Raw genomic sequence first — 27,272 nt, forward strand, 5'->3', positions numbered from 1 at the left:
GCCACCAGAAATAAAGAACAAGTTAAACCATATGACTCAACTAGGAAAACTATTTTTTTTCCCAGTGGAATCTTTTTTCCCCAACTTCAATCCCCCTCAACTCTAAAGCAAGTCATCTGATTGGAACAGAGTGATTTTCTGTTCATTCAGGATCTCTTTTTTAATCCCCTGTGGATAAAAATCAGTTGAAAAGGACAGCTTATTTTAACTCTCTCACACAGGGGACTTAAAATGAATTGTCTCAAGGACAAAGGAGCTCAGCTTTTGGGTCTAAGGAGAAGTATTTTATTCTCCACATCTGAAGCTAGCTCAGAAGCAGGAATACTCACCTCTGCCAGAACAAGCTTCTCAGCTTCTCAGGTGATGATTTGGCAGCTTGTACTAGGGTAGCACTGAGAAGTTCTTACTCATGCTTAAAGAACAAGAAGTTACAAAGAGTTGTTTATTGCTCACAAAAGACTTTTGCTTATGATTCCACCTTGCAGCCTAATGAAAACTGCTTTCCTTTGGGCTGAATTACACTCCTGGTGAAAGTGAATAGTACAGTCACATCCTGTTCAGTGGGTACATTTCATTACAGTTGCTGTGCCACAGTCACAGAACAGAAAGGGAATTTTATAATGCAAGAACAAGAGCAGAGCAATGTTTGAAAGGTGAAGACGTCTTTCACAAACTGCCATGGTGATTCTCCTGAATTTTTTGCTTTCTTTTCTTTTCCTGGGTAGAAGTAGGAGCAGTAACAGTTTGTTTTATTGCTTATTTCCAGAAATGAGCAAGGACTTAGCATTTCAGTGACAGGAATGGGAAACACCTACTCCAGCTGGACCCAAGCTCCTTGGAGCAGGGACTGCTCAAAAAAGAGAGACAGGCAGTCTTTGCAGTTTGTTAAACTAGATGAACCTATAAAGAAGTTTTGCGCAGACTTGAATTACATAAAATCCCATAGCTTGTTTTAGGATCAGAAAGACATTTGGTGTAGGAAAGTATCTGATTCCAAGCAGGCTGATACCCACAGATGGAGGATGATAGTCTAGTCCTACAGTTAAAGTGAGGAAATTTGGAAGATTCTTGCATTGTACACAGGGACAGTATATCTGATAATTTAATCCAGGAATAATCCTTGGTGTTGCACTAAGGTTTAGCTGATACATAAATAAAACTTAATGAGGAATAGGATATGAATCTTGTCAATTGCTCCAGCACTAGTGACAAATGTCACCTGAGCAAAGGTACATATGACCTTGGAAGTGTAATCAATGCAGTACTACACAATGGAAGTGTAATCAATCCACAAACTGTGGACAGTTCGTGATATCACTACCACCTTCCCACTTACTAAACAGGAGCAACCCTGATTAAAAAAAAAAAATAAAAGCTTCTCTGGGTAACTGCAACAGTATGGACACCTAAGGAGGAGTTTATAACAAGTATCTGCTTCTGGTAGAGAACTTCACAGAGGATCTTCCACATCTGGAAGTTAAGCTATTCAAAGTCTACATTGATTTGGTATGATTTATGACAATTTTTCTGTACTCTCTGTTACACAGTCTTTAACAAAGTCTTCCAGGTCAATTAAATTACCTTAATTCGTCCTTTATCAGTCATCTCAAAGCTCCTGGAACAACTGTTCTCCCATTTGAAGTGAATGGCAGTGACTCTGATCATTTTTTCACTTACCCAGTGAGGCAGCGGGGGCGAGCGCCAAGGTGGGCTCTCGCTTCTGGCTTCAAGCACAACCCTCTCTGGGGACAGCAGCAGGTGGGGAGTTTGACTGGGGTGGTACCACCTGTCAAAGGGTAACGCAGGTGTCCTAAGGCGAGCTCAGGGAGGACGGAAACCTCCCATGGAGCAGAAGGGCAAAAGCTCGCTTGATCTTGATTTTCATTATGAATACAGTCTGTGAAATCAGGGCCTCACGATCCTTCTGGCGTTTTGGGTTTTAAGCAGGAGGTGTCAGAAAAGTTACCACATCCCTGTCGCTGGGATAACTGGCTTGTGGCGGCCAAGCGTTCATAGCAACGTCGCTTTTTGATCCGTTGATGTCGGTTCTTCCTATCATTGTGAAGCAGAATTCACCAAGCATTGGATTGTTCACCCACTAATAGGGAACATGAGCTGGGTTTAGACCATCGCAAGACAAGTTAGTTTTACCCTACTGATATTGTGTTGTTGTGATAGTAATCCTGATCAGTACAAGAGGAACCACAGGTTCAGACCCATGGTGCATGCGCTTGGCTGAGGAGCCACTGGCGTGAAGCTACTATCTACGGGCTTATGACTGAATGCCTCTAAGTCAGAATTCCGCCTAGATGTAGCGATACCGCAGCACTGCCAGCACCTTAGTGGGCTCATGATAGCAGCCGCTTGAGACTGACCCAGGAAATGACAAGTCTTGCTCAGAACACAGGAGAAGAAAAACTCCTATCTTCAAACCCGGGCAGATGGAGCTCAGTCCAGCCTTGTATGGTCTTCCATCGAAGAGAAGGACACTCTTATAAAACCTATGACCTGCGGACTTTGCTGTCACTGTCCTAGCTCGCTAGGCCTGGCAGTTAAACCTCAAGTGTAAAGGGTGAGGCCAGTTCTGCACAAGCTGCACCTCACCTAAAGAATCCACTGCTCAGGCTGGAAGGACTTGCTCTCACTTGTTTGTATGGACAGGTGAGGGTCGAATCGGTAGATGACAAGGTGCATGGGAAGCTGCAGATCCAACCTTGCATGTGAGTGGACCAGCGCATGGGTAGCTCGAGATTACTCAGGAGATGACAGTCCTGGTCAAACACCCCCTGATTGCCAAAGCACCCTTTTCAAACCAGATTTGCATATTCCACTTGCCCTTGGTCATCGTACTTCAAGTAAGCGTGGTTAAAGTCCTTCCCAAAATCTTTGCTCTTGAAGCCAAGCCATCAATTCTGTGAAACTGCAAAGTCAGCCATCAAGTACAAGGGACAGCAGCAGGCAATAGTCTCCTGCTAAAAATGCTAGATAGAGATGTTCACAGGGGGTTCTAATATGATACCACAGAACAAACAACTTCTGAACTTACTCAATTTATTACGAGCTGGAGGCAAAGACCTTCATGATATGCAGACTGTCAGGGCTCACTCCAGTTCTCAATGTGATCAATATCTCCCAGAGGGGAGGGAGTAGCCTGAAACACTGTAAATTGGTTACAACCACCTAAGAGCCCGGATTGACTGTTTGAGCTGATGCCTTCAGTAATGCGCATAAAGCCTTTTATCTATAAAGTTAAGCTTGCCTGGGGCTTCCTTCTAACATGGAGACTAACTGCACTGAAATTTCCTGATATATACTAAACCTCCAAACCACAGTAGTCATATTCAAACCGCACACTGAAGAATGGTCCCATGGCTGCAATAACCCATGGACTGTATGAACACTATGGATTTGCACAGGCTAAAACCACAATAAGAATCATTCTCACTGTTTATTCTTATAGGCAACCAAGTTTCAGCAATGAAAAAAACAAACCAGAACCAACCCAAAACTTATAAACAAAACTCCCTGGGATAGTTCATTAATAAAATTTCTGTTCTGAAGGACCCTAAATGTCCTTGTGCTTAAAGGCATTTCCTTCCTTGCTACATGCTTGCTGTCTGCTCTGTGTGTGGTATCAGATATAACACTGACAGAAAAGGTACTTGACAGTACTTTAATTAAAGAATCTCCTATATAAAATCTAATTAAAAGCTATACAGAGTGCTTGAAACTCTTCCATGTATGATCCACATTCTTTTTCCTGTTTTTTGACCCAGATGTGCATAAATAAATTAAGGACTCTTTGGTTTCTATTAGTTAACTGACTTTTGCTTTTTCAGTTTCATTAACAGCATGAAAGCATAAGGCTATTCTTCTGATCACTGTTGGGAATGCATACTAATTAGATAGCCTAATGCAGTATGAGAAAATCTATAGTAACTTCACAGCTCTTTTGTAACTTCAAAGGAAGGCTCCCGGAGTCACCAATGGCAGGAAAGGCCAGAAACGCAAACTCTAATTCCAGTTCTATCTAAAACATTAAAGCATAATTGCAAATAATGAAAACCCAAGTTTTAGGATCAAGTAAGAGGCATTACCTAAGAAAATGAGGTTATCTTGAACTCTGCAAAGATCAAAGAATAAATATCCATGTATCCCAGGGCACTGGAATCTCAGTCCTAGATTTTCTGCTATCACTTATCTTGCTGCTTGAAAAATGAAATGTACTTTGTGTATAGCCTTTGTATGTAAGTTTTGGCTTCAGATTTCCTCAGCTGGTTCACATGAAACATTTAAGAGACATGCAAAAGAGGAAGCTTTGTTTTCTCTTAAGTTATAGTTCAACCACAGATGAAACATACATTGTTTATTTGAGTAAACCAGTCAAATGAAGCAAAGTGTGAACAGATTAAAGCTGTACCTTGTATTGAAGTGGCACATTTTTTATCAAATACATCCTTCACAAAAACCTTTGGACTTACCCTGTGAATGTATGCAAAGTATAAAACAAAACATAATTTTGAGGTAGCATTTTAGCAATAAACTTACATCACACTTTTATATATATAGCTATAATTTGAATTATACAACTTGTAATTACTTTACAGTTTAGCTTATTTAATTAGAAAACTTTATGCTTATTTCAGATAAAACAAGATGCAGATACTATCTTTTCAATTTTATTCACAAAATTAAGTTCTTCAGTTATAATCCTTGCACATATATTTAAATTTAAAAGAAAATCAAGGCCCATCTAGCATAGAGTTTATAGTATATATTTTAATACATCTCTTTTTTTTCAGCTTTAAACAAATTGTGGGTTCAAAGTACATCCATTACACTAAGTTTACAATTAGTCACATTGAATCTTCTCAGAAACTTTAATACCTTATACTATCTTTAAATCAGTGGGATCTGACAGTCTAATTTTCTGTCTTCCTATTACTACTCTTAGATGGACAGCTGCCTTCACTTAGGGGCAGCTCTTACCAAGTCTGCATCAGGGCTTGATGCTCTGCCAGACAAATCATGACTATTCATATCATTTTATCAAATATCTACTATCATATATTACTGGCAAGTCTCTGAGTGAATGCATTTATGATCTGGTCTGATATAAGAGGCTCACCTACTCACAGTCACAGAATGTGTTTAGAAAGGGGCAAGAGGAAGAACATTTACTAATGATCTTAAAAAGTAGGCAATATAATTTTGTTGTTTTGAACAAACCAGAGTTATCATATATTTCAGTGATTTAGAGGTAATGGCCCTAAATAGCACCTTCAGAAATTCTGTCCAGAAAAATCATATCCTATCAGAAGTGTACAGATATTTCTGGAAGAAGTAAGGACTACTTTAATTAACAGGAGTTAAAAGAAAAAAATACAAAATACACAAAGCAATGTGTAACAAGTTACAAAACTAATATTACTCCCTTTTTTTGTACTGATGAATATAGCAGAAGTTAACAATTCTCCTTTCAGGTAAAGACACTTATCTTTCTTCAGGTCTTTGTGATGTACAAAACTTCCCCTTTGCTGAACTTTCATTCTGATTATTTTGCAGCAATGTTTTATTTTATTGCTGGAACTGAAAGGTCTGGTATTGGTGTGGGATGCTTTTATCTCTAGAAAGACGTTTCATAGATATTTTACACTTCTTTAACTACTATTTCAGTTTTTTTCTATGGCTCATACACATGAAAGTATTTCACTAGATAAAAAAAAATATATAATACTGACTGAATTACAGTTATTATGATGAGAAAATGTTTCCCTTTTTTAAGTCACACCTAAGAAGTTTTCCCCAGGGAAAACCTTCTAACAGCAGCAACTATATGTGAAATTAATTTACTTTTTTTAATCTCCTTGAGTTAAGAAAGTAGTGACAAAAAAAAAAAAAATAGAAGAAGAGTGAATAACTGTCCATCTGTCAAAATGGTTTGCTGTTCCTTAGGTAAAAGAATGAAGAGCTTAACTGGTCACACACAAGTTGCTGAAACCTTTTTCACATACTGTGCAGTCAGTAATTGGAAAGCGGCAGCTGAATTCTCCAGATATTCTGTCCAGACTATGTAGGCTCCAGATTACAGATTAAAAGGCTGAATGGGAATTTCTGTTAGCTGCTGCACTGCAGGGTTTCAGAACAGTGGATATTTCCTTTACTTTTCAGTGTTCCCCTTTCTCACATCAATGTATCACAAAGAAGAAAGTGAACTGATTTGAAAGAAAAGGGGACATGAACTAGTCTGGTGGTAAATAAGGAATTAGAGTGCAAGAAAAGAGACAAGAAACTATGAAGACAGATAAATCATGAGGGATGGTGGAAAGAGAATGGAAAAAAATGTTTCAGGGGATAGGTTTTGACCCAGCAAAGAACATGGGAAAACAAATATTAACCCATGAGCAACAACTGTCTTTAATTTCAATAAATTGAGGAAGTTTGGGACCATGTTCTAGGAATTCCCTTATCACCTGTGAGTTATCACTGAATTGTCTGTAGCACTTCTGAATGCTCTTGCCTTCTGTACAAGGATGGCTACATTCATGATGAGCCCATGCATCCAGGCTATATCCAAGGTTTGTTAGAGAGATTGTTAGTTGGATTTGGCTAAAACTCCCAGAATTAATACAGATAATTGTGTTCCAATGCCTGCAAATATTCCCTAGCCCTGTTTAATTAACTAGCATAACCGTAGCTAGGAAATGTAGGAGTTTGATTAAAAAATTTGATGCAGAGAAAAGGAATAGAGAAAGAAATAGTCTAACAGAGAAAAAAATAATCTAATATTAATTTCCAAAGATAAGGACACAAGATGAGAATAAATCAGGATAAATTAGAATAAGTCTGGACAAAGAACCAGATGAAGCAAAAGTGCAAGACAGAGTATAAACACCAGAATGGCCCATGGCACCCAATGCATGTTCTCTTTTAGCATGCAAAATGGACTCATGTTTACTGAATCTCATCACTCTTCTCTTGTTAGCAAGTATTTATGGAATTTCAAGTGCAAACTTAAGACACTTTTAGAGTCTTATTTGGTCTCCAAAATGGATCAGAAATAAAAGGATAATGGTGTATTGCCACCCCAAGTAACAAAAATTAGAAGACCTTTGTTAACATTTTAGTTTCTAATTCTTCAGGGTGCCATTATGATAGCACATAAATGTGGCCATTTTTAAGGTTTGGACTTTATGTGACAGTTTAAATGAAAGAATATGTGCAAATGCATGAGGTAAATTAGAAACACTGGAATTATATGACCTGTGTGGTTTCTTTTCCCCCATTCATGAAGGCTGGATCATATTAACACCAAGAGGGAGCCTCCAAGAATTCCTCCTCATATAATAAACAAAGCACATTACAGGATATAGTCAAATATTAAGGAGCATAAAGCACCTGAAAATCTTAATCTTTTGCAGAAAAGGAGGAAGTTTACTTTTTCTAGATTTTCGTTACCTCATCCAGTCTCCAAAATTCTCAAATAACCAGTAAAGTTCTGAGACAGCTTCATTCATATTGAAAATAATTAAGTAGTTTTTGTTTCCTTCTGTATCTTAATCTACACTTACATGCTAGCTTTTGTTGTCAATATTAACAGTGCTGAGTGTTTGCATGTGATCTTTTAGTAAAAACTGAAGAAAAAGAACCAGATAGTACTTATGTATTTCCACAGTTCTATCTCAACACTGTCCCTGATCTTCCTCATGCCTCCTCTGCCTTTTATCTTTGTCTTACAGAATGATTTATCATTAGAAGTAAGGTCTTCTGCTATTCTGCACCAAGATATTTGTGATTTCTGCACCAGTATTCCTGTGCTATTAATTTTATACTCACACCTAGCAATGATATTGTATCCTTCTCATGCTAGATTAAAAATAAATAAATAAATAAATAAATAAATAAATAAATAACACGTTCTTCAAATCATGGGTCCCTAATTTGAGACCCTCTGGATGATGTACATTCCCAGACAGCAAAACCACAATTGAGGGGAGTAGACACTACCCTTTGAACATGTAGGATACTATATAAAGATAGTCTGACACTTCTGGAAACCGAATTTCTCAGACATGATTCTCAAAACGAGCTTTTTTAACTTAAACTATGTTTATTTGCAGTTTAAAATGGTAAAGTTATCAATGTCATAAAATAAACAGCACATAGCCCGGTTAAATATTTCTAAGCAAATTCAACTTATGAATAAATTAATTTATGTGTATTTAGAGAGGATTAAAACTGCAGGATATGGGGAAGCCATTTAAAATTGAAGCTGAAATCAAATATTCAATAAATGTATTAATTTTTGTTAATTTAAATAATTTGTGGGTGTATTTTAGGAAAAAAATTAAGAAACAGCATATATTTTATATTTATGTAATTTATAGGGAGGGGAGAAAACTTCAGGTTACAAATCTTATTGCTGACATTTCCTCTTCTTTAATTACTTTATTTTGTAATTTTAGTATTCTTTCATATTAATGCACTTCAGACACGTTGTATGGAACAGATTGTTTAAGAAGGATAAAACCAAAATCTATTATTCATTAAAACATAATAACTATTCAGAAGGAAGTTATGAGTTATTAACTCTGAGTTATGAGTTATTCATAAGTTTACATTACACAACAGAGTACCAGACTGCAACAGGAAATTAAAGTGAAAACATCCAACTCATAATAAAACATTTTAAAATGTTTCATTAATTTAAAATATTTATGTAATTACTTAAACTGAAAAAATACTGAAATAGTAATATAGATCTATTGTTCAAAAAATACCACTGAACTCTAAGTATTTGCAAACCAAGTAAAATACATAATTTTCTAGACTGTCTTCTTATACTTAGCAAACCTGACATATTTAACACTTTGTGGGTAAAAGATAAAAAATCCAAATTCTACCCTAGAAATGGTAAGTGTTCTGATTGATTGAGATTGAAAAGAAAAAAAGTGTTTAGAACATAAATATAATTCAGTATATATGTATATATAATTCAAATAAACAACTTTCTCTGTAGGAAGAATAATATATGCAGCACAATACCTGTATATGCAAACTGGACAAGATCCCACAGTGCACTGGGGTCTATGCCTTCCATTTTAATCTCTTCTTGCTTAGCTTCACAAACATCACTTGTAAACATGGCAGCAAAGTAGTCAGAGACAGAACTAAGGACAAGTCTGCAAAAACGTTAGAAATTGGTTGTCATTTACATTTATATATGTATTAAAAATCTCATATATTATAAAAAGCTCTCAACTTTAAAAAAAAATATATTTTCATAGTAATTACAAATTACCAAGAGCAATATATTATTAATGCATGTAGGCAGCAAAATACAGCATGACATTTAATTCTAATTTGTTTTTGCTTCCTGTGATACGAACTAAGTAGCATATTAGCATATGACTATAAAACAGACACAGAAATAAGTGTTCAGCCTTTTTGGTAATTTTTCAATCATGCAAATGTCCCAGTTGTTAACAAGATAATCTTTCAGTTACAGAGAGAACATATTGCTGAAAAACATTTTGTACTACAGAAGTACTCAGCATTGTTCTTAAAGGCCTGTCTATAAAAAAATTAACAGTATATGACTTTGCTCAAGTCTTTAGCCTTCAGTAAAACTGTTTTGTAACTTAGCATGTTATTCATTAAAACATACAAACAGACAAAATCCTCAGCACTGTGTAATGCAATGTATTTATTAAGAAACTTTTCCAAAGGAAAATAATTTCACAATCCTTAAAAATGTGCACGACTTGTTCAGGGATCTGATTTAGATAAATCAAAACCACAGCAAGTACCAAGTATGATAGTCATTACTGGGACCCTAAGCTAAGACATTCTTCTAAATACCATATATATTAATATTACGGTTTTGTTAGGAGTGAAGATCACAGATGATCTTCAGCTAGATATGTGCTACAAGTTACCACTTATCACCCAGCATGGTAATTAATTGGTTTTGCTCTCTTAGCTCATCCAATAGCAAAGTAAATATGTAAGTTAGAATTGGTTACACAATTTTACAGTGCTTTAAGATATTATATTTTACCTGCAAGCAGAGCAGCTTGAAAGTATATGTATGATCTTTACTCAGCCACAAATGATGGATGATGGCAAATTAGCCATTTCATCAATGTGATGTAGCCAAAAAGTTAACTCATTTCAAGACAAACTTTTACCTTAGGAAGTGCTTCACAGGCTGAATTGAAGGCAAAGAAACTTGCTAATTGCACTTAATTCTGAAAGGTGACACCTTTTGTAAATCTTGTGTTCCAGTGTTGAGATAGAAAGTGAAAAATGAGAAATCAAAGCAATTATTCAAATTTTAATGATCTGCTTTTTTTTCATAGCTAAGAAGGCTCAAAAAAGCTCTAAATCTTGCTTTAAAGGCATGTTGACCTATTCATCAAGAAAGGTCAGGTGTCTCAGGATGTCACCTTTCTCAACTACTGAGAATACATAATAAACTCTTTCAACCTTGAGAATCATAGCATGTAACTCCTCGCTTAAAATGAGTTTGTGGTCTCAGAAAGATTTTTCTCCAGATTAAGGGACTTCTTCATCTTTAATAAAGCTAAATTCATCCTGATGTATTTCTGATTTCTTTTATAATACAGAATATAAGTGATTCCTGTTGTGACTTTTTTTATCCTATGATACCTTTTTTTTTTTTTTGTTACAGTATATCTCCTAGAATTTTTCACAACTTTTTTCTCTGCCTCTCCCTGCTCCCAGAGGGATGGGGAGGAAGGTGGGGGCAAGTGAGTTAGCAGCTGCGTGGTTCTGGGATGCTGGCTGGGCTTAAACCACAACATTCTTATACACCTTTGATACAGAACTCTCTTAATATTGTTGGTGTATTTATTAATTAAAAGAAGCAAACGAAAGAAGCAAATCTTGATCACTTCTTCAAGCAAGCTCTTAACAATATTTTACCACCTAGTAGAATCTCAGATGTTACTTTGACTGAAAACGCATAGGCATAACACAGTTTTTTTTCCCAAGTTATTATGCCAGCACCTAAAGAAACTGAACATTTATTGGTTTTAAATGCAATTTGTTGCTCTGTAGAGGACATCAGCTGACACTGGATGTCTTTACTAATAGTAGTGCTCTGCAGACCTTCTCAAAGGAGGCAAGCATTTACTGTATATAGAAGGCATGAGTTCCTATTAGCAAAACATATACTAAATTATAGCCATGCATGGACTTGAAAAAAGAAATAAGGAAAAAAAGGAAGTAGACACTGGTTGCCACTTCCAGAACAATTTTGGCAGTACAAACAAAACTGACATCTTTCCTGAGTAAAATACATCAAAGAAGCAAGCTGTAAAACAGATCAACTGATTATACCACGTAGTGATTACCTTTCCTGATGACTGTGGCACTCAGCCCTCACCAGTGTACTCAATACAGAAAAAGCTATAACAGCCTTGCAAAAATATACAGTGAATTTAATCCAGTACATAGACTATTGCCTGCTCAATATCAAAGATCATTAGAAAAAAATTATGTCTAGACACCAAAAAATTTTCTTGAAACCAACTATTTCCCACAAACCTTAAATTGGCATCTCCTATCTCAGAATTCTGATTGGTAGCTAATTGGGATCACTCACTTTTATGTTGTCCATGATTTGGAATCAGATGTCTTTTTTTTTAACTCAGTCTTTCTTACACACACTATTACAATTGGCTTTAATATGTACAAAGTAGAAAATGGTGTGATTCTAGCACAATTGACACCACAATGTCATTTGTACTAAACAACAGCACAAACCCAAATCTTACTGTTCTGTACTTACTAACAGACTGTGTAAAACTAAGTAAAGTGTGTTTGCTGTAAAGTTATTGGTACCTTGCGGAATTTTGGTTGTTGAGATCTTCACTCAGTTTTTTACCATGGCAATGTATTTATTTTGCAACATTTTTGTTTTATTTTTCTTAATCTGTTAATTCTGTTCTTTGGGTCATTTTATTTTAATTAGGATCAAGCGGAATGTGTAAAATCCATTCCTTATTGAAGAATTTGCCACTATAGGTACATTCTACTTCCACCTGTCATCTGGTCAGAATTTCACATATAGAATTTTTTGCCATCTACTTTTCTTCCTTTACAGTCACAAAACTGAAAAGTTAATTTGGGCTTCTTACTGCTGTAACTGCCTCCATCATCTGAATTTATAAGTATGTAAAAAAAAACCATGAAATGTATGATGAATTATTCTTGTCCATTCTTGTCAGTGAGTATATAACAGTTAATGAAAATTGTCTCATACTTTTCATCTGTAACTCTCAATATTGATGGTCTGTCCTGTGTGCTTATCTCATCTTGGAGTGAAACTGAACAGAATTACACAATAAAGTTTTTTTTCTCTGACCATCTGAGCAGTATTTATAAACTAACCTATTTGTAAAGGAAAACTGGTCTAGAGCAACCACATAATAATAAAAATAACAACAACAACAATAATAAAGAATCGCCAAATGTGAAACCAAACCTCCCCCACCCCCCAAGCCAACGGACAGGCAGATGGAATTTTGAAGAGCTGATTAAGCCTGAAACAAGCAAATTTCCTTTGTGTCTTTACTTAAAATAGTTTTCTTCCACTTTAATCTATTATATAATGCACAGCTGAGAGTATGTGATACCACCAATCTTCACTAAATGATGTTCCCTCTTTACCCTGAAGACCATGCCTTTTCTGTTTACATTCTCTTCTGTTCTATTTTTTTAAAATTTTTTTTAATTCTTTCACTGTCTCCCAGACATTTAAGCGTAAATATAGTAAGTGACTCTTTATCACTTCAACAGTACAAAAAGAAACACAAACGTACATGTCACTACATTTCTTAAATTGTCGCAATGTTTTTCGGAATGTTACACAGATCCGACATTATTTCCACCAAACACACGGTATCTACCACAGCTTTAGTTTTTTCCAGAGACTACAAGTAATGCACGTATCATAGCTACCAGACTTGATAACAAAGTCCATTTTCCAAAACACTGTGGCAGTGTCACTTTTTGTTCATGTGTCAATGTGCCAGTTTTGAAGCTGCAAGCTGTACGTTGAACTCTGTGCTCTTTTGAGCCAGCAGAAATATGGAAGGGGAAAAAAAAAAGGACAAAAATATGAATCCAGGCAATTTTTCAGTATTTGGGAATGAGCAAAAATCCTGAGGAATACCAAAAACTGATGAAGATGAAAGCTGATGAAGGTGTTACAAACACAAAGCAGAGCTCAGTAATTTTATCCACAAGAAACCCCACATATTCAGACATAGCATACACACTTGAATGTAGAAAGAAAACACAGGTTAATGATTTTATTTATTCACTGTAACTCCACAAGGAAAAGAGAAAACAAAGCTTGCAGGAGAAGGAAAAATTAAATTTTAGCTCATTTGAACTATGAGGAGAAATGTCAGACACACAGGGATTAGATTTGATGAAAGAGATCTGTGGAGTCATTAGAATAAGTGACTCCTTAAGTATGTAGATCTTTTTGAGGTTCACTTATTGTTTTATTTGGAAGTCCCTTTATACAAAATGATACAAAAAAAGCAGAATTCTTAATTTATCTTCACAACTTATTCCTTCACAGAGCTCAGTTTGGTGAAATCCTTATGTGTTACCTTTAACCCCTTTTTTTAATGGCAGCCTGACAAGTCTTCATGACCCAAGCTATTTTTGGATGGCCTCCTTTGTCATTCTGTCATCTGCATGGTTTTGTTTGGTTTATGTTTATATTCTACATCACTTGTCTCCCTCTACCCTCTTAAAAGAGGAAAAAAAAAATCACCATCTTAGTTACCCTCCTCTGCACACACTCCAATAGTTTGATGTCCTTCTTACATTAAGACACCCAAAACCCCACAGAGTACTCAAAATGAGGTTGCACCAGTACAGTATAGGGTGGGACAATCACCTGAAGAGTGTGAGGAGGAAGAAGTGGCAGAGGCAACATGTGACAAAATTACCATAAAACCTATTCCCCACCCCTCTGCACTGCTAATGAAGAGGAGGTAGATGAGTTGACATGGAAGATGAGCCTGAGGAGAAGGGAGGGGTGTCTATAGTTTCTTGCTATCCTACTTTGCTGTTACCTGGTATTACCTTAAATTAATTACCCCCAAGTCTGCTCTGCGCTTGATGGTAACTGGTAAGCCATCTCCCTGTCCTTATCTCAACCAATGAGCTTTTCCATCTTATTTCTAACCCCTTGTCTTGCTGAGGTGGTTGAGTGATGGAGTGGCTTGGCAGACACCTGGCAACTAGTGAAGGTCAACACATCACAATCAGACACTGGTGTTCAGGTAACTTAAACTATAGATTTCCATTGATTACAATGAGGTTAAACACATGGCCGTATCAAAAGCAAAACTCACTTGGATAACCAACCTTAACATCTCAGAAATTATCAAAACCCAAGGCCCATTTCTGCATGAGCAAAATCTTGAACTGGTACGTATTGAATGATGTGAACTTAAGATCTGTTATGTCTAAAAAAGGTACAAATAAAACCAGAAGAGTTCCTTCTGGAGATCACAGAAATTCCTCTGAAAATATTAATGGCATTTTCAGTATCAGGAAGTATTCTTTATCTACTACTCCTTCTTAACAAAAACAAACAAAAAACAAACAAAAAACAAAACCAGAAGTTACCAGTCAAGGTTAATATTAAAAGCTTATCTAAATTGCATCTCTGCTTTCCCTCCGATAGCAGGAATTTCTGTTGTTGCCATTCTGTCCCAACCATATTGCTTGAACTACTTTGTTTTAAACTCATGGATGGCAGGTTGTGCTAAACTTATGCAGTGTTTAGAACAGGAAGTTCCTCAAAACTTAGTTACAGATATCTGGGAGTGATTGTAGGGTAGTTGTACTGCTTCTACTGTGTGCTTTCCATGTGCATCTGTTACTGATTAATGCAAGAAAACAAGCTGAATCTTAGGACTACACACTGTGCATTTTACCTCTTTTAACCAATGCCTTTAAACTGTCTTTCCTTCTCTACCTGGTTCTTAATCCTTTCATCTCTCCTTTCAGCTTAACTTCCTACATTCATTTTTTCCACTTTATTGCTATGAGTTTTTTTTTTCCTTAAACATCTTCTCTCTATAGTAGCACTCAAAATACATGAAAAAATGGCTCTTCTCCCTACAGAACTAAAAAGGAAACCACCAATTAGTATGTAGAAAGATTTTTATTAAATTTATCTGGATTATATTAAACAAAAGCTGTACTACTTTAGAGCTGAGCATCCAAAAAAGGTATCAGCTGAATTTATGATGAAAAATTAAAAATTGTGTGTTGAAAGGCAGTTTTTGACTCTTCATACAAACATTTGTAGAAAGATTAGCCACTCTAATGCTTTTCTTTTTTTCTATATGTAAATTATAATTTTCTTATAAGTCTGTGCTATCTTTTCCATCACAGTAAGAATCCCCTCTGATCCCTGGGTATTGGAAAGAACACAAATGCCTATGTTCTTTGATAGTAAGACAAACCAGAAAATGAAGGAACTCTAATTTCTCATTATAAACTCAACTATACTTGACAATATTGAAACATCAACAACAGTAGGCTTCTTGGTTGCTTTTCATTCACAATCTTAGGCTCTCACTAAGTTCAATGAAAACCAGAATCACAAGCTGAGGATGTAACTCTCCACCTATATTTTTTGCATTTTGTGTTTTTATTGAATTTTCTTTTTTAGTGCAATTTAGTCTCCGTGATATGGAAGCTTTTTGTTTTAATTGAATAGGGATAGGTAAATTCTATGCTTATATAACTTTTTTTTTTCTTCCTACATCACTGAACTCCTGTATTGCTTTATGCACCATTCCTAGTCAACAACTTATGGCTTAAACCTTAGTCTGAGTTTAGCATTGCCTGTAATATTTACTTCTTAGCTGGAAGTTTTAATGAACTTTCTAGTGTAAATCTTAAAGTTCTATCCATTGTATTGACTTTGTCTGGTTTTGGCATTTTTGATGTTTATTCAGCAGGTGTAGAATATAGTATTTCAAATACAGTATTTAAAAACAATGCAATTCAAGTTAGTTTCAAGGAAAATAATCAAATTATTTGTGGCAAATATGTATTTTTAATTTCATGTTGACCTATGGATTATTGCTTAAGATTTTTTTTTTTACCTTGGAAATAATTACTCCTCTGATCATATAACTATAGTTCTGAATAACATTTACTTCCCAGTGTTTTTCTGTTTCAGATGACATCTACTAGCTGCAGTCTAGTTAGATTTCTACATACAACTGCATTTGGCTTATTGTATCTTTCACAGAAGAAGGAAGTGTCAATTATAGTGGGTTGGCTTTATTAATTTGCTTGTTTTGTAACAGCAACGCATGAGTTCCTTCTATTCCAGGCACTGTAAAGTTCCAATGTCTGAAAGAGGTTATAGTCTAAATGAGAGGTACAGAAAATGAGAAAAATATATATAGTGTGTGTCATGGGTTCAGCAGTAGCTCATGCTCTGCCAGGGAGGAGGTAGAGATAGGGCGCCTGGTCTTGGCTAGTCGGGGAGGTATTCCATACCACCGCGCGTCCTGCTCGGGGAGAGGACTGGAAGCTGGCCAGGAGGGGAGGGATTGGCTCTCTCTTCCGGGCTGTGCTCGCGGGGGCGGGTGGTATCGTATTCTCTCTTCCTGTTTATTTCCTCTAACATTGATTTGTTGGTGGTGGCAGTGGTGATTTTGTGTTATACCTTGATTGCTGGACTGATTTTACCTCAATTCGTGGGAGTTGTATTCCTCCGGCTCTCCTTCCCATCCCTCCGGGAGTGGGAAGGTGGGGGGGGGGGGGGGGGGGGGGGAGGGAAACAAAGGAGTGTGTGGACTTTAAACCACGACAGTGTGCATCTCCAAAGTGAGTGGAGAAACTATAAATGCCATGTTCATAATATTTTAAAATTATAGTTATGGCACAGCAGTAACTTCTCCTCTAGGAAATGTTTTTTAAACAGATCACCAAAGGACATAATCAAGATATATGATTAGAGAAGAGGGGGAAAAAGGAGCTAATGCTACCAGCAATGACTTTTATTTTTAACTTTTTTTAAATTTTTTAGCATGGTTTACCTTCAGGTCTTTTACGTCCCTGTGCCCAGCAGCAGGATCTGTGGGGTGTCACTCAGAAGATGTACTTAGGCTGCAGTTAAGTGAACTGGACATACACAGGTCCCTAGGACCAAAGAGGATATGTTCAAGGAGCAATGGTTGAGGGAGCTCAGCAGTGTCCTTGAAAGACCACTCTCTCTTTAGCAGATCATGATAATTACAGAAGATTCCTGAAGACTGGAAAGATCAATTTCCATGTCATTCTCAAGACAGAATATATGGGTAACTGCAGATTGGTCTTATAATTTTTTTCAGAAAGAATGAGAATATTGTTGTTCCTTCTTGACATTTACTTGGCTTATTTTTGCTTTTCACATTTTTCAACACAGCTAAAAAAAAAAATTAAATTTCAATTCCCGAATCTACATTTTTAAACTACATTCAGAAAAAAAAATACTTATTAGATACATAGAAATATTCCACAATTGGTATAAATTTCCCTGTTTCATATGGATGATAGAAACTAGCAGCAATATACTGGCATGTAAAATTGGATACCAGTTACAAAGCCTTAGGTTATTATCCCTCCAGTTTTCTTTTTGATGGGAGGCACTTTAAGGCATATCTTGCAGCTCTGGAACACTGAAAATGCAGATGGACAGAAGGACTGTAGCTTAATATTATTCCCTCTGTACTTGTTATACACATAAAGGAAAGATATTGGCAATTTAGGTAAAAATTGCATCAGATCACAATTATCAGAGGTGCATAAAGCGCCAGATGCATGATACTTTTAACAGCAAAAAAAGTCTTGAACACAGGAATTGTGTCAGTTGCCAAGTCAGTGGGTAGAAGCTACCGGGGACTTAGCTGGCATCTAAGTATAATTCTCATCTGAGTATGTGAATGCAAGGAAGAAACAGGAACGGCAACTCTTAGAAAACAAGGGAGTAGAAACAAAGTCTTAAAAATAAAAAATGCTGAAAGAAGAGGACAAGGACTTCTACATTTATTACAGCTATTAATCTGAAAACACACTGTTTCATGTGTGCTGCAAACTACCTAGATCAATCCGTTATTGCTTGTAAAGTGGGATTATTTTCTCATTTTTTATAATCACCGTGCAATTTAAATATTTTAATTGAGGTTTCTGTCTGGTTTTACTTTCCAGTATTTGAACAAGAGCTTTGGATTTGCAGTCTTGCATACTGCATCTTTTTAATTATTATTATGGGAGTTGGAATACAAAATAGTCAACTTTTCTGTAAAATAGAAAAAGAATAGTCTCTGTGTCCATCTTCACTTATGCCAGAAAGAATTTTGTAAGGTCCAAGTTGCTGGGATGACTTTACAGTGTTCTTCTACATTAGAAAGTTAATTTTTTTTGGTTTCCGTGCTGGGGAACCATTGTCTGCTCTGAGTTTATTAGCTCAGCAGAGACACTGGGGCACAAGCAGCAACAGGTCACCCTTACTTTGCAGCATTATGTAGAATTCAAATGCAAAAAATCCTGCTCGCCTGGAAGATCAGATGTAAGCTCTATTTTAATCTAAACTCTAGGATTGGATATTTATTTGCATGCACTAAATCAAAGTCTATAGCTAAGACCAAAATCTCAATGAAGAATAACTATTTTAAGCTCTAATTACTATCCCAAACCAAGCATATTTTCATATATAAAGTGGCTTCTTTAATACCAGGTAATCTTTTAGAGTATTTAAAATTAAAATGTCATAATAATTTTTATACTAATAATTATCATTAAAAGTAATCAAGATATTTTTTTAGTCAGTCTAAAGGTACAGGTCATAGTCTGTATTTGGTATTATTCTACAGACATATCAAGTATTATTCTACAGACATAAGTCTGTATTCGGTATTATTCTACTCTAAGTGTCTGAGAGACTATGCCTGATCAGAGTATTATGATCTTAAGCTAAAGTGATGCTTTGATCAAGTGTAGCTGCACAGCACCTCATTTCAGAAATTTCCATTCTCCTCACACATGAATAGCATCACTGCAGGGAGAAATGTTTGGCACAGTCATGGTAAGTTTGATAGCTGAGTGCTTCTTGAATTTTTGAAATCTGTACAAAAAAAGAAAGAACCAACTTTAGAGGCCCAACCTTCAAATATCACCTTGTGTGGCCACTTAAATTTGTGGTGTTTAGAGCAAGAGCAAAGCAGGCATAACAGACCACAGAAAACACTGTTCTAAGACACAAGCAGACCCAAAACATTTACTTTCATAGTTTCAGTATCTTATGTTTATGCCCTACCTATGTGCAGGTATCTTGCGATTCCCAGCAATCAGGATAACATCACAGAGTTGCTGCTGCTTCAGGTAGCTCTCCATCTTTCTGAAGGTTTGCTCTGCATGGTGAACAGCTTGGTAGAATTCCTCAGAGCTACATGCATCCATGTCACAATGGGGTGGCAAGGGGTGGCTGGATCCTGACAGTCTGTAAACCACAAGAGAAACTCCACGTTGGTAAGATGTGACCAGACTTCATCACAGGCTTCCAGAATTTGGTATATGTAAACAATGCATCCTTCCCACTTTTCACCACTAGAAGTACAAGGTAGAAAAATCTTACTGCATTAGGAGGGACAGCTGAAGTTGTAAGTCTGTTAACACTGAAATGTTGGCTCTTTTTTAGCATAGACATGGAAGTAATCAATTTCTTTAATGAGCAGCCTAATCTAGTGGAAGGTGTTCCTGTCCATGGCTCAGTGGTTGGAACTAGACAGTCTTTAAGGTTCCTTCCACCCTGTCGTGGTTTGCCCAGCTGGCAACCCAGAACCATGCAGCTGCTCGCTCCCCCCCCCTCCTCCCTTCATCCCACTGCTCCTGGAAGGATGGGGAGGAGAACTGAAAGAATGTAACTCCCATGGGCTAAGAGCAGTCCAGTAACTAAGGTATAACACAAACCACTGCTGCTACCACTAAAAATAATAATGATGATAAGGGAAATAACAAGGGAAGAGAATACAACCAATCACCACCTGCCGACTGATACCCAGCCCCACCCGAGCAGTGATCTAACCCTTTCAGGTAACTGCCCCCAGTTACTGGGCATGACGTGCTGTGGTATGGAATACCCCTTTGGCTAGTTTGGGTCAGGTGTCCTGTCTCTCCTTCCTCCCAGCTTCCCCTCCTCCCTGGCAGAGCATGAGACTCCGAAAGTCCTTGGTCAGAGTAAACATTACTTATCAACAACTAAAACATTGGTGTTACCAGCACTGTTCCCAGGCTGAAAGTCAAAACCACAGCACTGCACCAGCTACTAAGAAGGAGAAAAATGAATGCTACTGCTGAACCCAGGACACAACCCAAACTATTCCATGATTCTATGATTTTATGAAATAATAATAGAGAAAGCAGTCATATCTTCCCACTGATTCTAAGAGTGCCTAGTGCAGTTCACTTCTTCAAATTCACATTCATTTTACACCACCTGGGAAAGAAAAATAAAACTCTAACTGACTTAATCAATTGGGAATATTTTCTTAATGATAAATTACATACTTTTAACCAAAAGGCACATTAGTACAAAGTGAATTTAGCCTACAAAGAGAATATCTGCAATTAAAAAAATAAAAAAAAAGAAAAATAGGGAAAAAAACAATAGAAATACAAGAAAAAGTTAATTATTTCCTCATCATGTAGCTGTATGTTCTTCATTAAAATTTACTCAATTCAGTGTTTCAAGTTCAGACTTCTACTGAAAATACAAAACGTGTCAGCAAGTACTAGCCCTTCAGGAAACTAATGCTGGTATTTCCAAATAATTCACAACACAGATGATAGCCCCTTCTTTAAAAATATGTCATGAGAATGAAAGCCATAAGATTTCATACATCTTGTAGTGCTAAAAAATTAAGAATTTTATATATGAAGCTCATATTTTTTTATTTCAACTAGATATATATGAAACAAATTGCATAATCAATGAAAAAGCAAAAGAGAACATATATTAGTCTAGCATATGAAGCAATATTATCAATTAATTCAAACCAATGTGGTTATTTTACATATTTTATCAAAATATAAAGGAGCACATAAGAAATATTTATACTTTACGGTAATCATAGAATCATAGAATACTTAGGATTGGAAAGAACCTCAAGATCATCTAGTTCCAACCCCCCTGCCATGGGCAGGGACACCTCACACTAAACTATATCACCCAAGGTTTCAATAATATAACAGTTTCATTGCATGAGGTTCATTACATTCTGTGGATACTATATTGTAAGAATGATATCAGTAGACCTATAATAGACCCAAACTGCAATCCTGGTGGTAGAAAAATTGTAAAGTGCATTAATACAATAAAAAATGAAATAATTAATTATATATTTAATAATAATTTTAAATATCAGTTCTTAAAATAAAAAATAGTGTTGTATTGACTCTTGGTAGATTATAGTACAGTTCAGAAAACAGTATTTCTTTCTGATATATGCTAGTGGTTTACTTTTGAATTAGTTTTTGTCCAAAAAGTGTTCCACATGCTCTCCTACAGTCATTGTACAAAGGTCTACAGGTTTAAGAAGGAAAGGCTGGCCCATGTTTCTGTTACAGTAATTACTAGGCTTCACAGAATTCCTTTAAAGTAGCTGGAAGTCTGCATAATGAAATATGGCCAGCAGATAATTTTACAGGGAGCCAAGAGAGTTACCTTTGTATCTCACCCCACCATCTATTCTGTGCCACGTGCTGGCACTAATTATTTATGAGAATGAGTTACCTTTTAAAATTATTACCCACAGTAACTTCACTTGCATAACATTAAATTGGATTCTGAGACATCTTCAGCTGGCTTATATTGATCAATATTGCCATTTGTATATTGGTAATACAATACTGTGAACCTGTCTGTAGGAAATTAAACTGTCAAAACTTTATTAACAATGATTCCTCAACACAAACAGTTAAGTATTACTGATTTAGAAAGGAACATTTCTCTAATCCTGTTATACTCGATCTTGTTACATAATTAAGTATGTTATGCTAGGTGTCACTTGCAAACTTCTCCTAAAGGATAAAACAAACATTATCTGCTCAAGTATTCATATCTAATCTGGACTACAAACCATGTTGATCAGAAATCCAAGTTTATTTTGGTATCTTTGGAGGATCAACAAATGCTTTCACAAAAAAACTGTAATGATGGAGCTAAGCTCATTAGTATGGGTAGTGGATAGATATTTCAGGCTTTTTCTTTCATTTTTTTTCTCACTTTGATGACAGCCCTATGCAGACTTCTTTAATTTTATTGCTGAAGAATTAGAATGACAAGTAATTTACAAGAAATAAATCAGTGCCTAATAAATGAGGCTTCTAGGGTCAAACAGACTCATTTCTTCCCTTCCTCCAGGGAGTTTAGAAGTGACAACAACAGCAATTCTGAAAAACAAAAATAGCAGGAATGAGCAGATCTGAATGAATTTATATTGTTTGTTAATTTAGAATTTAGGCGTAAAGTCAGTTTACATTTGAACAGATAGGGTACTAATCCTGCCTCTTCTTGGCTATTCAAAACATGTTGCTCTTTTCAGGTCAGAAAAAGATAAGTACTCTTAACTGAATTTATGTCAGTTCTATTAAGTTAGATTGGGTTGCAATGAGCTTAGTCTATTTTGTTCTTAAGTCATTAGACAGCGTTGCCACAAATTTTGCCCTCTTTCCTATTTGATATTTATAAAGAGCACTTTCCACCCTCAAACTCAGTAGTGTATCTGTAATTTAGCAAATCAATAAATTAATACTCAAAAGCAAGCCCCAAAGGCCCAGCACATTTAAATTATTAGCCTGAAAACTAGCAAGCAATAAGCTTAGTAGATGACAATAAGTTAAATTTTATTTTTTTTCTAAGAAAGCCCAGATAAAAAGCCTGCTACATATACTGCTCAGGAGGTACCTTTTTTTTCCACTACAAATGCTGTCTGAATAATCAATGCTTTAAATTCAGTCAACAGCTTGTTAAAGTAGGAAATACTTTAAGAGAATCAGCCAGCAAATGCCACTTACTTTCTAACAGTTCATGAAAACCATGTATAAGTACTTATGGCCAATTAGTGATATGAAAATAAACCTTTCTCTTTGCATATATTGTTGATTGTATTCTGCAGGAACTCCAGCACAAATTCACCTGAAGATTCCCCAATTCTTTCAAACCCCTTTTTAGTACTTGTGTACCTCAAAATCCTGTAATCATTGTACAGGACAAATTCCAGATGGGTTTTCTACATAATCTTTCTCAGTTGGCATGTGCAAAAAAACTCAGATAGTTGGGAATTTGAAACATTCAGGAGCTGTTCAGACTAGACTACTTTTTATCTTTAAATGACTCAATCAATAGTACAGAAATAAGGAAACCAAACCTTTCACAGGATTACAGTAATGACACAGAAGGGTGATACTACAAAATAAGAAAACTAAAAGGCTCACAGAAATTATCAGCATTGAAAATAACCAATAATCTCAAGTGTTTCTTTATTAAATGGCAAACCTGGGAGCACAGCGCAATAAAAGTAAAAAAAAAAAAAAAAAAAGAAGGGAAAGAAATCCACTTCAGCAACATTGTGCAGACTAATTTTCAGGTTTAAGAGCTCAAAAGAGAAATGTTTTAACAAGAGCCCAAAGGTGTTGATGAGAAAATTCAGACTTTGAGCCTTTATGGAGCATAAACCAATGTAAACAGAAATAAAAGCTTAACTCTTAAGATCTACAGCATCTGATTCCATGGTACTTCTCCTTTCCTAGTAAAATCACTTTGATTTGAATAAGGGTGCTATTCTCTAATCACCATTTATTGGCTCCTAACTTCTTTGAAAAAGAAAAAAAAGGTAAAATAGCAGTGAAATCCCAGTAAAGTGTTCTGATTCTTCCCACAGTTAATAACCCTTTAAATACTTACTTTAGTTCACTGTAAGTAATCGCAGCTGTACACAGAAAATTATACAGAAAAGGCACTCTGACCAATGGTCTCCTAGGGGCACTTTAAAGACCTTCAAACTTTTTGTCCAAGATGAGATTTATTTAGGTATGAATGAGGGTTTTGTGGAAAGACAAAAACAGATTAATTCTCAGAATGTATTCTGGACAGACTACTTAGTACCCTAAGATTATGTAGGTATCTGATTTGCCATGCCCTGTACCTTGTACAGTTGGTCACATTTATTACTAATAAGACCATACTACTCAGACTTGATTTTTGCTCATTGACTTTACACACTAATAAGCTTTAGCATAAAGTGTAAGAAATTAAATACTGTCGTGGTTTAAAACCAAGTCTGCACAGCTCGTTCACTCACTCTCCCCCTTGCTCCCCCGACTCCCGGAGAGTTAGGAAGGAGAATCCAAAGAATGTAGCCTCCACGGATTGAGATATGAACAGTTTAATAGCTAAGGTATAACATAAATCACTACTGCTACCACTACTACAAATAATCATGATAAAGCAAATAACAAGTGAAGAGAATACAACACCTCACCAGCCACCAACCCATAACTCACCCCACCCTGCCCGACCGAGCACCGACCAATACCTCCTCCATCCCCCAGGAGCTCCAGCCCTTCTGGGTTTCTCCTGGTTACATCCTGCGTATGATGTGTTATGGAATGGAATACCTCTTTGGCTAGCCTGGGTCAAGCGTCCTGTCTCTCCTTTCTCCCAGCCTCCCTTCCTCCCTGGCAGAGCATGAGCTCAGAAAAGGCCTTGGACAAACCAAACCTTTGAGCAGTAACTCAAAACATACTTGCTATCAGCAACCGTTCTCAGGCTGAAAACCAAAACACAGCACTGCACCAGCTACCAAGAAGGAGAAAAATGACTGCTACTGCTCAGACTGGGACAAATGCCTTAGCTTACAGTAATGCTGTTGGACAGTTAAGGAGAAAATGCCAGGAAAAAAAAGGGACCTCACATACAGGTTTAGGCACCTGTATCTCTTTTCTTAGGAAAAGGGAAAGTAATTAGCAAAACTGCCATTCTTGAGCTGCAAAGGTTCAAAAACAGCAATAGCAAACAACAGTAGGTAAAACTATATCTTAAATAAGTTTCAAAAGGAAACAAAACTTACTTTGAAATAGAGTTGAGAGAATTTATATGACTTGAAATTACGCTGCATTTCTCTGAGTAAACAAATGCTTAGATTTAGAAATTTATCCATTCTGGAAATGGTATTCATAGAGACGCAGAAAATAGCAGAATTTTATCACTGTAGAAAGCAGAGTACTTTATAGACTACTTAGGTATTTTACATACTCAATTGAAATACTTTTCTCCTACATTCCACTGAAGCCCTGGCCCCAAATAAATAACACTTTAATCAGAAAATGTCATATCATGTCATCGTTACTCAAATAGTAAATCCTGCTGTGTTCAACTTTTTTCACTTTTCACTTACCCAAGATTAATTATGCAAAATAATCCAAAACCCGTTCAGTGCAATTTAATGTATATTACTGGCTATACATCTACAGTATATAGTCAAGAAACAAAATATGCCCACTTTGTCAGTGAAGAAACTATTGGTTTACTATTTATAACTTGTAAAAGAATATAAGAAATATTCCATGTGTAAAAATGGAAAAAGTCTTCACACAATTGCTTATTGAATGCTTAGAAATCAATAACCTGTGAAATTGCACTTACCAAATTAAGATGGACTGTGAAAAGTCATGGCTTTCATTCACGATCACATGCAAAAATGCAAGAGACTTTTATAGACTCTTCTTGTAGTGACAGCAGGGGTGAAGTTCTGTTTGTGATCAAAAGGTGTGCTTTTCACTCTGCTACCAGCAATTATATCTGCAACTAAAGGCTCTGCCCAGAGTTTCAGCAGGTTTTCATAAATTTATTTTTATGTAGAAGTACCAAATAAAAAAATAATCAGAATATTAAACAGGACATCTTAATGACACCAGTTCAGCTTAGAGATGCATTATTTCTGTCTCAGACATTCCTTTTCTATGTATATAAAAAAAAATCACACTGAGTCCAGTGCACATTATAAACTCATTGTTCTTGTTCTATAATAAATTTGCATAATGTATAATTTACAACAGCGTTCCGTCTTAAATATAATTTGTGTATCAAATTATTGTCCTGGGTTCAGCAGTAGCAGTCATTTTTTCTCCTTCTAGGTAGCTGGTGCAGTGCTGTGTTTTGACTTTCAGGCTGGGAACGGTTGCTGACAGCAAGTATATTTTGAGTTACTGCTGTAATGTTTGGTTTGTCCAAGGCCTATCTGAGCTCATGCTCTGCCAGGGAGGAGGGGAGGCCGGGAGGAAGCAGAGACAGGACACCTGACCCAGGCTAGCCAAAGAGGTATTCCATACCACAGCACGTCATGCCCAGGATGTAACTGGGGGAAGGGCTAGTACTTTGAGGGGTTGGAGGAGGCATCGGTCGGTGCACAGTCAGGCAGGGTGGGGTGAGTTATGGGTCGGTGGCTGGTGAGGTGTTGTATTCTCTTCATTTGTTATTGGCTTTATCATTACTGTTTGTAGTAGTAGCAGCAGTAGTGATTTGTGTTATAACTTAGTTATTAAACTGTTCTTATCTCCACCCGTGGGGGCTACATTCTTTGGATTCTCCTCCCCAACTCTCCGGGAGTTGGGGGAGCAGGGGGGGGAGTGAGTGAACGAGCTGTGCGGATTGGGATTAAACCACGACAACTATTCATAGCATAACTCATTCTTTGGACACCATAAGGCAAAACTCCGTCACTAGAACACCTGTGTGCCTAGCAAAAATAGGCATTATTCCTTTGCTGTTCCATGTATCTGTGCATCTTAAGAATATTACCAGCCTCAAGAAACAAAATATTAGCTACCAGCTTATTGCATGATCTCAGGTATATTGTTTGATCAACCCTTCAGACAATAAGAAGGGATTGCTGTACTTCTGTAGACAAGAAATATTTTTCTTGCTCCGTAGATGACAGAAAAAAAAAAAAAAGGAAAGATAGAGGCAGTTTGTTCAAATCATTATTTTTTCCAGGTTACCAATAAAATATGCGAAGTAAGGCTTTTGTTTTGTCCAGTTCAAAATGCTCTCAGTTGGAATTTTTATCTAGAACCCTTCACCTGATAATTGTCTAACCTTAGCTACAAGCATAGATCTCTGTACTGCCGGTAGTAAGAAACCAACTTACACAAAG

At 36.4% G+C, this 27,272-nt stretch overlaps 1 protein-coding gene across 2 annotated transcripts in view; it reads right to left on the reverse strand.

Annotated features, from left to right (window-relative positions):
- KLHL1 (kelch like family member 1) overlaps positions 1-27,272 on the reverse strand; it is a 200,487-nt gene that overhangs the window by 124,458 nt on the left and 48,757 nt on the right. Inside the window, exons 2-3 of one of the 2 annotated variants that reach the window (XM_005148106.2) lie at positions 19,376-19,558; positions 9,046-9,182 (exon numbers count right to left, since the gene is read on the reverse strand). In XM_005148106.2, the coding sequence (XP_005148163.1) occupies positions 9,046-9,182; positions 19,376-19,558 (320 nt within the window). The remainder of the gene's footprint in view (positions 1-9,045; positions 9,183-19,375; positions 19,559-27,272) is intronic. The other variant, XM_013128792.2, reaches the window with a different exon arrangement.

This window comes from Melopsittacus undulatus, chromosome 2, assembly GCF_012275295.1.
Source record: "Melopsittacus undulatus isolate bMelUnd1 chromosome 2, bMelUnd1.mat.Z, whole genome shotgun sequence".
In the NCBI taxonomy this organism is placed as follows: domain Eukaryota; kingdom Metazoa; phylum Chordata; class Aves; order Psittaciformes; family Psittaculidae; genus Melopsittacus; species Melopsittacus undulatus.